General features: G+C 45.5%; 1 protein-coding gene across 1 annotated transcript; it reads left to right on the forward strand.

Moving 5' to 3' along the window:
- The first annotated feature begins 973 nt into the window (after window positions 1-973).
- On the forward strand, window positions 974-8,787 carry sik1 (salt-inducible kinase 1). The gene is made up of 13 exons (XM_079563172.1): window positions 974-1,143; window positions 1,517-1,694; window positions 1,795-1,911; window positions 4,001-4,064; window positions 4,153-4,314; window positions 4,456-4,580; window positions 4,731-5,075; window positions 5,179-5,328; window positions 5,402-5,515; window positions 5,628-5,853; window positions 5,931-6,179; window positions 6,267-6,456; window positions 6,551-8,787. Exons 2-13 carry the CDS (start codon window positions 1,545-1,547, stop codon window positions 7,014-7,016), a joined length of 2,358 nt encoding a protein of 785 aa, XP_079419298.1. The 5' UTR covers window positions 974-1,143; window positions 1,517-1,544; the 3' UTR covers window positions 7,017-8,787.
- Window positions 8,788-11,715: the final 2,928 nt, after the last annotated feature.

Below are 11,715 nucleotides of genomic sequence, written 5' to 3' on the forward strand. Positions count from 1 at the left end.
TGTCAAAAAGTCTTTCATGTTGGTTCAGGTTTATTTTTTGTCGCGCCCACTTGTTAGAGGCAGGCCCACAAACCCACACTTTGAAGCCTGCTGATACCACCTGTGATCACTGATAATGTCAGACTTATGATTATAGCTGTACTATTTTCTCCTCATGCTCATGGGCTGACATGTACGAAGCTGCTTAGACTGTAGGAAGCTTGACAGCTGAGACCCCTCACTTAAGGCTTGACTAATGGAGTTTACTGCACAGGACAGGCTTTCAGCCTGACTAGATTCTAAATAATTAGGCTATGATAATGAGACCTACACCTTTACCCTCTCATGTGGCAATAATGATGTGCGGCAGGTTGCCAGTAGAGTGCGCTTTAAGAGTTTGAAACTGTTATTATAAGTATTTGTTTTTTCTCTGTTAGGACATTGGCAGATTTGGAACAATTGTTCGTTTATCATTGACGCACTTTACTTTAAACCTTATGTGCATGTGTTGTTTGACTCGTCTTGTTTATTCATCAAACTTTCTTCCTTGTTCTTTGGCCAAACTACACTCTCCCTTCCCCCTCCTTTTGTGTGCGCTGCTCCCCGTGGATCACGCACCTGAACGAGGTCACACACACATCTGCCCCACGCACGCGCTCTACATGTGTCTGTGAGTTTAGTCAGATGTTTTTCAAAGAAAACTTGTCACCAGTTTCTGTACCTCTGCAGCACGCGCTGTCTGAGCTCTGAGGCAGCAGCCCGCGAGCCCCGGTGAGGGGAAATATCACGTGGTGACACATCTTTACGACTGACGTCACCACACTCGTCTCCAAGCAACAGCTCCATCAGCACTCACGTCACCGCACACCCGAGCCGCATGGTCGCATGGCAACCCCGGTCGTGCGCTCGAGCCCAGCCTAGCCGCGCGCCCTGCGCTTGGCTCTGACGCCAGTGTGACGTTAATGAGGCGGTATCAGTTTGTTTGTGGCGGAGGGAGGGAGTCTCAGGGAGAGGCGGAGTTCCCCGTGAGCCTTGCATTCCGCCGGACAGAGCGCTCGCCACACGCACCTGGGCCTCGGCAGCAGCGGAGCCTCATGTGGAATGATTAACGCTTCTTCTTGGAGCGGCTGAGCAGCGACGGACGGAGCTTTATGTCTTTTTGAGGTAAGGCACAACTTTCTTTGTTTTACTGGTGTTCGGTTCATTCCAAAGGCAAATCTGCTCCCGTTACGTTATGTTCTGCTGTTGCGCTGAGTGAATGTAGTGTAACTTTTCACTCGCACTTGGCTCCAGCTCTAAGAGCGCAGATATTAGTTAATGTGGGTTTAAGCTGCTTTGTTTGTTCATTATTACATTACAACTATACAATTAACACGGGTACAAAGCAACAGAATAAAATACTGTCAAATAATATGTGAATAATATAAAGAGTCATTGTGTGCATTGTTTTATTTTAGCTTTTATATGAGTGTGTAGTAATATATATATGTCATTACTGTGTTTAGCAGAAGTAGCTAACCACATCCACTGTGTGCAGGTCCTGGCCTCATTTACCACACTGCACCATGGTGATCATGTCCGAGAGCAGCGGGGCTCAGTCCTGCCCAGCCCAGGGACGCCCGCTGCAGGTTGGCTTCTACGAAATCATCCGCACCCTGGGAAAAGGAAACTTCGCAGTGGTGAAACTGGCCAGGCACAAAGTCACCAAAACACAGGTCAGAATCTACAGTGAACTGCAGTGTGTTTCATTAGTATTTATGCACGGCCGAGTTTGGAGCATTTTCTACAATGATTTTAAATGCATGCCTTTTGCAGGTGGCTATAAAGATAATCGATAAGACCAGGCTGAATCCATCCAATCTGGAGAAAATCTACAGAGAGGTGCAGATCATGAAGCTGCTGAACCACCCACATATCATCAAACTGTACCAGGTGAGCACTTCTGCATTTGCAAGAGAATAATCCATGTTAGTTATGGTTGAATAGTTAAGTTTGAACATTGTTGCTTCGTGTCAATTCATCTTTGTGCTTGAATTGCGTTTGCAAATGAACATAAATACAGTGTTATACAGAGGAAACTGTCTGTGGTTTAACAGTGCCATGAAGTTTGCAGAAAAATAATCTTTGTTTGTTGTCCTTGTGGTTAGTTGGGTTTGTGGCTCAGTCTTGTCTGTGGGCGCACATTGACTCATGAGCACAGCACCATTAGTGTGATCCCTTTGACCTGGGTGTATCAGAGTTAGTCAGTGAGAATTACTGCAGTACCAGCCAGTGCCGATGCATTTCTCACATACTTTTCATGTGTGTAATAGTCACTGCACAGATACGCACAGCTCTGGAGAAGGGCTGCTACTGTAGCTCTCGGCATTAATCCCAAAGGCTTGGACCCAGTGCAATGTGTTTGTGCATCACGTGAAGGCAGTCACACAAAGCAGTGCTTTAGTGCTAATCAAATTTAAAGACTTAGAGAATCCGCTTTTTCCCCTCAGCTGTTCAGCCAACGAGCACTCTCACACAAACAACACCGTCAGGCCTGAGTCCCTTTGTGTATTTTTGTTTGTTTTTCTAACTAAGTAGTAGAAGTAGTCATGTCTACACTGGCACAAACAGTTATAATTCCCCACAGGCCAGGGAACAATTTCACTTTCACTTTTTAAAGTCCAAAATTCACTGGTTTACAGCCTGATCCATTGTGCAGTGTCTTGAGAAATATCGTAATGTTCCAATGCTTTCGTTTTAAGAGCAGGCAGCGCAGCATGAGATCATCATGTGAGCCCGAACTTACGTCTGTGTTACGTCTGTCCTCTGTTTTGGGGCCAATAGTGTTTTGAGTTCATTTCCTCAAAGGCCCCATGAGAAAACATTGTGCTTCCTTTGTCTCATGACCCTGTGCCACCCACACACTCCAGCCGCCTTCCTCTGCAGAGTCACTTCTGCTTTGTGGGACTCCCCAAAAAGACAGCTTTTTAATTGGAGGCGGCACCCTTTGTTTGTGCTAGGAGGCATTAGGAGATAAATGACATTAATGTAGGGAATTTGAAAAAATAAGTACAAGAAAAATGTTGTGTCGTAGCTGTGGAGATGCATTTTGAGAAAGTGGCTTTTAAAGTTTGGTTACATTTTTATACAAATCTATAAAGAAACATGGATTCTCTAAAATAATAAAGCAGCTTATTGTGTAGATTAGACCAATTTTATCGTAGAAGATGGAACTTGCCCAGAGTAAAAATGATATTAAAACAGTATATGAGATCAATAAAGTCTGATGTTATCTTATGTATGAGTGAGAGAATATGTGGTTTGTGAGGCCCTTGACGTCCTTTGCCAGTTCCTCAAAGCCGTGACGTCAGTTACACCTCAAGGTGACCGAGCCCGAGAGAGCCGCTCTATCTCACAGATAAGACGCTGCTGCTCAGAGGCGTCTGTGGATTGAATCAATGTGACTGAACTGAACTGTGGAAATTTAGTGACATTTAATACTGTGCGGCCGGCGGCATTTCTCAGATAGGGCTTTGTCAGCGACCAAAATCACTTTGTGTTGCAACCTTTGCGGCACTCTTCCGAGAGAAAGCGGCGCTCCAGGGAGGACTGCGCTTTGTGTCGTTCTTTCGCTGGTCAGACTGTGGCCAATAAAGGACTGAGCTGAAATGTGAGACAGACAGCGCCTGTGAACCGCCGGGAACAATCTGACACACCGCTTTTGAAATGAGGCTAGAGGAAGCTGTGAGCACGCGGCACCCATAGATGACTAAATACTGCTTAATACTTCATACTGAATATTGCTACACATACAAGTATTCCAGATTTCACAGAAAAAAATGACTTATGAAGCATTATGTGGAGAAAGGGCTGGGCAATATGGCATAATGTAAATAAATTGTCCCATGCTCTGTACCTGAGATTATCATCAAATTGAACACAGTTTAACACAATCTATCAAGTCTTTTTGTTTGGACACATTTCACAGAAAGCTTTCTCGAAACAAGCAAAGTGATACCATGTCTCTCTCTTCTGTTCTCAGGTCATGGAGACCAAAGACATGCTGTACATCGTCACAGAGTACGCAAAGAACGGAGAGATGTTCGGTGAGTCCGCTTCACTTGTATAACCCCTCTGATAAATGACTCGCAGGCTTCTGCCGCGGATGTTAATGTGGATGTCCTGTTCCCGCAGACCACCTGACCTCGCATGGCCGCTTGAGCGAGGACGAGGCGAGAAAGAAGTTCTGGCAGATCCTGACGGCTGTGGACTACTGTCACCGACACCACATCGTTCATCGGGACCTGAAGACTGAAAACCTGCTGCTGGACGCCAACATGAACATCAAACTGGCTGGTGGGCACTTATCACGACTCAATGAGTACATAGATGCTGTTTCCGCTAACACATGCCTAAAACAAGACATTACATTTTTCAATAGTCACACAAGTTTGAACTAGTAATAATAATAATTTTATGTTTTGTTTTTTCTTGTAGATTTCGGATTTGGAAACTTTTACAACGCAGGGGAGCCTCTGGCAACATGGTGTGGCAGTCCGCCTTATGCAGCTCCAGAGGTTTTTGAAGGAAAGGAATATGAAGGTCCTGGATTGGATATTTGGGTAAGACTATTTGTAATTCATTGTGCATGTCATATTCATTTGATTTATTTTTGTAGTTTAGTTTATACAGTGGATCATACAATGGGCAATGCTGAGTCCCAGTTTTAAACATATCGATTTGCTCACGGTTGATTCTTAATTTGCAAACAGAGCCTGGGAGTGGTCCTGTACGTTCTCGTCTGTGGCTCCCTCCCGTTCGACGGTCCCAGCCTGCCCGCTCTCAGGCAGAGGGTGACCGAGGGGCGCTTCCGGATCCCCTTCTTCATGTCCCAGGACTGTGAGAACCTGATCCGGAAGATGCTGGTGGTGGACCCGGCCAAGAGGATCACCGTGGCTCAGATCAAGCAGCACCGATGGATGTTAGCGGACCCCGCCGCGTCACGCCAGACCCTCAGCCTCCCACTCACCGAGTACAACTCCAACCTGGGAGACTACAGCGAACCTGTGCTCAACATTATGAATACGCTCGGCATCGATCGCCAGAGGACTATTGAGGTGAGCCAGTTGTGTGAGGGATAATGTGTTGTACAGCCTTGTTTTACGGTTTTTACAATGAAAAATAGGCCACAATTCAAAACATGACTTCTTGTGTCCCCAGTCGCTCCAGACCAGCAGCTACAATCATTTTTCCGCTATCTACTACCTTCTGCTGGAGAGGGTGAGAGAGCACCGCGCCCAGCAGCTCAGCCGTCAGTGCGGGACGTGGAGCCAGAGACCCAGGAGTACGTCGGACTCTTCCAGCACAGAGGTGATCACCCAAACACCTACAAATAACCATGTTTTTGTTTGAAATGACTAAACGTGCATTGTTGGTCGTTCAGGTTATTATGGAGTCCACTGACAGCTTCAGGACCGCCGCGTATTCTGCCCCGTCCAAACCCAGCGTTACTGTCTACACTCCCGAGGTGGAGAGCGAGCAAGGAGGGTTGTTCCAGGTAACCAGATGAGAAATTAAGATGTAATATTTGTTTGATAAGCTTCATACTATTCGACTCACTTGCAGCTAAATCATCTAAAACATGCTGGATGTCCTGTGTCCCGTTGCAGCGTGTGGTGTTCCCAGTAGAGGCCAGTCTGAACCGCCTGCTGTGGAACCGCTCCATTTCCCCCAACAGCCTCCTGGAGACGAGCATCAGTGAAGAGGTGCGGCCGCGGGACCTGGAGGAGGAGGAGGTGCCTCAGCCTCTCGGGCCCCTGCTACCTCCCACCACCACGTCCCGCAGACACACGCTGGCCGAGGTTTCCGCGCAGTTTCACCTGTGCAACCCTCCTTGTAAGTAGCACCATAACGGATTATAGAAACTGATACTGTGTTCTGTTATTAATGTTTTCATTGAATATTGTCTGCAGGTATCGTGGTCAGCCCTTCAGATGGAGCTTCCTCTGACAGCTGTCTGAAGTCGTCCTGCAGCCCCAGCACCATGTCCCAGGTCGTCGCAGGGGGCATGTCCGCCCTCCTAGCCTCTGGAGCGGAGAGTGGAGCCATACTGCAAACTGGAGCTCCTCTGGCCCTCTCGTCTCACCTCCTGCCCCGGGCGCAGGGCCTCCCCGCGAGCTTCCAGGAGGGTCGCCGGGCCTCAGACACCTCTCTCACTCAAGGTGCGCAACCCCCTCTGAAACGCACTGATCCTGCGTCACTCGTGTCTGATCAACGAGGATGTAACGCTCTCCTGCACTTTCCCACAGGCCTCAAAGCCTTCCGCCAGCAGCTGAGGAAAAACACGCGCACCAAAGGGCTTCTGGGATTAAACAAGATCAAGGGTCTGACAAGGCAGGCCGCTTCTCCGCCCTCCTGCAACCGCTGCAGCCGCGGGTCACTGGGGCCAGCACTGTCGGAGCACCGCAGCATGTTGGAGGAGGTCCTGCACCAACAGAGGTGAGGCACATGTCTGAGAGCGCTTCGCCAACATAGAACCTCAGCCAACCATCATTACATGCACAAAAACTAATCAAATGTGTACTTTTTTTAGGTTGCTCCAGATCCAGCACCAGCCACATCCTCAGATCCCAGCGGCTCAGACCGGACCAACCCAGAATCCATTGCTGTATTTGTCCCCGCAGCGGCAGTGTCCTTCCCCTCCTCCAGCGAACATCTTCAGCGCTGCCTCCGTGTTTGACGCCCCTACTGTCCTGCAGACTCAGCCCGCCCAGCACGTTCCCTGGCCGGCCGTGCTGGAGTCCTGCCCCTCTGCCAGCTGCTCTCTGTCCCCCGTGGCCTCTGCTGCTTACCTTCTCGAGGCCCGTCTGCACATCAGCCAACAGCCGCACCCTCCCCTGCGCCTCCATCCTCAGCAAACCATCCCGACCACCGCACACGCCTTTCCCGTTCGCTCCAAGCCTGGCGTGTGGGCAGCAGCGACGAATGCGGACCCCAATGTGCAAGATTTGGGCATGGGAGGACAGTCCCAGCTCAGCAGTTGTGTCATGGTGAAGTAAGCCAACCAGGACGATGAAGAATAACAAACTAATATCCAATTTTGGACAACATGGAGTTCTCCTATATGGATGTTGTACTGAGATCTTATAAGCTATAGACTACGCAATACCAAACCCTTGATGGAGACGCTAGACCTGTATCCAAACAGCAATAATGAACTCTATGAAGATCTCTCATAGACACTAGAGAGAGCTCACAGGAGGTGATTCAATTGCAGTAGTTCTTGTTATACTTACGAAACAGGAAGCCACCGTCTTCCTTCTTTTAGGCACATTTCCAAGCGTGTCTCACTTCCTGCCCTTGTTTGTTTTTCCACCAAACTGGACGTAAGACCAAGTGTTTTTTTGTTTTATTTTATGCCTTTCTGTGGAGACAGTAGCAGTGCCCTAAGCGTACAAACACCTAACGTGAAGGAGTTGAAACGAAATGCTCGCTACGCAAATGCTGCTTTTACCTCAAGCTTTGAAATGATGCTCAATCGGATAAATTCTCAACAACCATAACTCAAGTAGTTAGAGCTGCACAACGTAAGAAAATTAAAAATCATTCTTTTTACAAAATGTCATCAAACTATTCCAAAAACAAGAATGAATATTAAATAAGAAACAAAACAAGACTGACTAAAAAAAAAACTAATTATCTATTCTCAATAAAGATAATTTGCTGATATGTTGTGCAGCCCTAATTAGAGTTTTTAAAGTTGGCGGACTGAAGCACAATAAGGTACACTTTGTAGCACCTTATATACAAGGAAACCTGCGGTTTTAGAGATTTACTACCTCCTCAGGCAACACGGCAACAAAGATGAAAATAACAGTTAATTTTATTAATTATTTTTTATTAATCAGGACATGAACAGAACAAAGATGGGAGCAGTGCAATATTCCACACTATGTTGTGGATCTACATAGGACGGTCAAAGTTACGCCTGAGGTCTCTACTTTTTCCTATCTGTGACTAGAAGAGGTACTGGTTATGACAAACCAAAAGCATGACCCTTTGTAGTGTGAAAAATGAAGAAAAAATTTGGGTTTTACCAAAGAATGATAGCACAACAGAGGGGTCGAGAGCCACAGAAATGCTACTACTGACTATTTCACGTTAAATGCTGTTTTACATGTAGTGTGGTCATGTGATCTGCACAATATTTTGAGCTTTGCGGAAACTCCTGCTGCCACCAAACTTCAGTTGAAATGAGACATTTCTAGTTGATACCGCCTTTAGCGAGGGGTATTCGTTTTTGTACTTTTGTAATAAACAAACTAAGACAAAATGAAGAAAAAAAATCTTGACATAGCAATACCGTTTTGTGCTGGATCAATGGTTAGAAACTAGTGTTTAGATGCTGTAGACAACGACGTCAATATGAAATGTTTGGCTTGTGAATATCAGTCGCATGCAGAGTGTGTTATGCTGGTTGAAAGTTTCCTCCAGCACTAGTGCCTTTCTCGGAACAAAAGACTGCCGCTTTGCAGGCATAAGCAGCCACTCATTCAGATGACCCTTTTTGATACCTTTTCTAACTCGCTGTGCAAACAAAAAGCACTTTAATCGTGTTCAAAACTTTGTAAAACTTCATACGTTAAACACTACAGCCCTTTTGATAAATGTAACAATAAGAAGTATTCAATGTTTGTGTGTCACTGTGAGCATATGCATGTGTGTGTCTGTGTGAGTGAGGAGAGAAGTCAGAGCGAATGGAAACACAGCTGTTGAACTAAGAAAGTTTATTTATGTGGCTATTTATTTAAATAAACTTCACTTCCTAAATGTTTGGTCTTTGGAGTTTTTCCTTTCAAGATTCCGGCCGAGGAATCTTACATAATGATCATTGACTCATTTACATTTTTAAATAGACTCAAATTTCTGAAATGCTTTCTATTTACATTAAAAGAAATATAGGGGTATGAGAGCTTTAGTAGCCTTAATTATAGCATTAGCAACTGAGTTAGAAGAAGTAGTCGTAGTCATAGAAGCAACGAACAGCAGCAGTGAGTTATACATCATATACTGCTATTAGTACTCAGTATTCAACATTTTTGTTAAGTAAATTCCCTTTCACTAAAACTGTTCTCAATTTGAATAAACAAATACCCTGTTAGAGAGGATATGCACTTATATCATTTTCATCCTAAACAGAACCCCAAAAATAAAAAAGCATCACCTGCTCACCCTCTGTTCAATATTTTTATTAGCGATTACTACACTTTATTATGGTTGGTCGTGTTTTGTATTGTAGCATGTGAGGCCATACCGTCTTTGCTCTGCCCGATCCCGTCAGACCTTGGAAGCTAAGCAGGGAAGGGCCTGGTCGGTACTTGGATGTGAGACCGTTTGGTAACACCAGGAAGCCTAGCGAATGTAGTGTGTGAGTGAATGGTTAGTGGTGCCCGGGGGTACGATGGCGCAGACTGGTTGCCTCGCTTCTGTTAGTCTACCCCAGGGCAGCTGTGGCTACAATAGTAGCTTACCACCACCAAGTGTCCAGAAAAGTGCTATATAAAACTGATGCATTATTATTAACATGGTTGTAAATGCTATTTTTTTTACATACACATTTCCTTTGACAATTAAGTTCTATTACAGTCAATACAAACCATGATTAATAGCTGTTGTTACATCACTGCATCCTCCATGTGATGAATAGATGATCCAGCCGGAACAAATTCTGAATAATCCTGGCAGTAACAGTCATTATCTTTGGGAACAATTCCTTTTGTTTTTTATCAGCAGTGCACTCGGCATAAGTTCACACAGTGACGAAGATTCTCCACTGAGCTCTTATTCATAAAAGAAATTGGTGTGTGACGTGACGCAAGTGACGCAACATCCAAGTGAACAGCCGAGCCAAACATTGCACACGCGCCATGGTTTTTATGATGTCCAGGGAGGCAGCAGTCCGAGGGAGGTGTTAATTTACACTGAAGCAGACAGATCCTCTCCCATGCCGCTCTCGCACACTCAACATATGGCCGGACAGTTGGCTTGAGTCGTCAGACAGGATTCAGAGGACATTAGGAACCCGGGGCTACGTGCATATCCGTCATCAGGAGAGGCCAGCTGCAGACATGACCTTGCCTCAGCTTTTGCCATATGCTCTCATCAAGACACAGCGTAATTTATAGTAGGCATGTAAATCTGACTGTGCTTAAGATGTTTTGACTTTCAGGCTATAAGGCCAGGTGGGGAAAGGTAAACAAGGATCATGTTCTCAGTAAAACATGCCGCCAAATGATACAGCTCATACAAATTTCTCATATGCTAAAGCAATCCAAATCCCCAAGAACAAAGTAGTAACAAAAAAAATGCTGATCTAAGAGGATTGTGTACACATTTCAAAAGGGTTTCTCTATGTTTATACCATGGTCTGGGTGAATACTCGATTCTGATTGGCTGGTGGGTGCTAACAAGCGTGCATTATTTTCGTATAACCGCACACGTAGTCCGGTAGTTAAATCACTGGGATATCACTCCGCTGTGGGCGTCGCCATAGCAACGCATGACACAGCTGAATCAGATAAACACGTAATTAGTGACTGACAGGAACGTATGAGATGGATTTTGTTTAATTTCAACGTTTTGGGCCAAAACAAAATGTTTGATAAATGGGAAGTAGAGGAGAGTGAGCAGCTAGGTTAGCTACTGTTAATAACATATGAGCTTTACATTTCTATTGAAAACGGTTAAGGCACTATTCATGATTTTCAGGCGTACATAAAATGATCCTGCATTTAAACATATTTGTCTGGATTAGTAAAGTCAATCATAAAAGTTTCAGTTCGTGGGGGCCAGGTGTAAGCGGACTCCACCGCAGCTGTTTCCATAAACAGTTGAGCTCGTTGAACTAGCTAGCTAGCTTCAGGTTAAACACATGGATCTATTAAACAGCGTAAAAGTGAAACAACTCCTGCCCACGAGTGCCGCACATCGGTGTTTACTTCCACGGAAAAGTGCCGGGTTAGTCCTGTTGTGTTGTGATTCTGGCGATGCAGCGTGTGCTTATGTTGTTTGGTTGCGCCTGACTGAGATCCTCGTAGCTGCGGAGAATGACTCGCCCTGAGACGAGCCTTCGGTGACCGGCTAATAACCAACATAAAATAGTCCCGGTGGTCTGGCATATTTAGTGAGTTTAGTAAATGAAACAAATATTTATTATAAATGTTACGTTTGTGGGACCATGGTATAAGCGGATTAAACAACTCGGAGCCGTGCATTCGACGGTTATAATGCACTTCGCGGAGTAACACCACTCCGCTGCGCGTCGTGGTGTTCTTGACTCCGCGTCGTGCATTATAACCGTCGAATGCACGGCTCCTCGTTGTTTAATCCTTACTTAACAGACATAATTACATAAAAGAATATTTGTGTCGAGAAAATACTCTGAGGTTTTCAGCTGTTACAAAATGCAGTTATACAAGACGACAGCAGGGGGTGCCCTTCCTCAAAACTTCTAAAAGATCTCTGTGTGGCCTGGTGAGTGCGTGAAGACAGAATGCCTGCACTAACAATTGAAAGTAACTACAGAATGTTCGCTGTGTATCGACGGATGTAAGCCAATCTCTGGGGTCGGGGTAAATCCGTCTGGGTCATTCAGGTCAGCCTAGTGCACAGTAATAGTGTACTGTAACCAGAACATTCTGTGCCTCTGTGCCCCAAAGGTAAACACAGAGACTGGCAATCATACACAATACTTCTATT

Source organism: Gobius niger, assembly GCF_951799975.1.
Source record: "Gobius niger genome assembly, chromosome: 9".
NCBI lineage: Eukaryota > Metazoa > Chordata > Actinopteri > Gobiiformes > Gobiidae > Gobius > Gobius niger.

Excerpts from the sequence above, each read along its gene's own strand:
- sik1 (XM_079563172.1), top strand. The coding sequence starts at position 1,545 with ATGGTGATCATGTCCGAGAGCAGCGGGGCTCAGTCCTGCCCAGCCCAG. Across the intron at positions 4,581-4,730 it reads GTCCTGGATTGGATATTTGG|AGCCTGGGAGTGGTCCTGTA; the intron begins GTAAGACTATTT and ends ATTTGCAAACAG. Across the intron at positions 6,457-6,550 it reads GAGGTCCTGCACCAACAGAG|GTTGCTCCAGATCCAGCACC; the intron begins GTGAGGCACATG and ends TACTTTTTTTAG.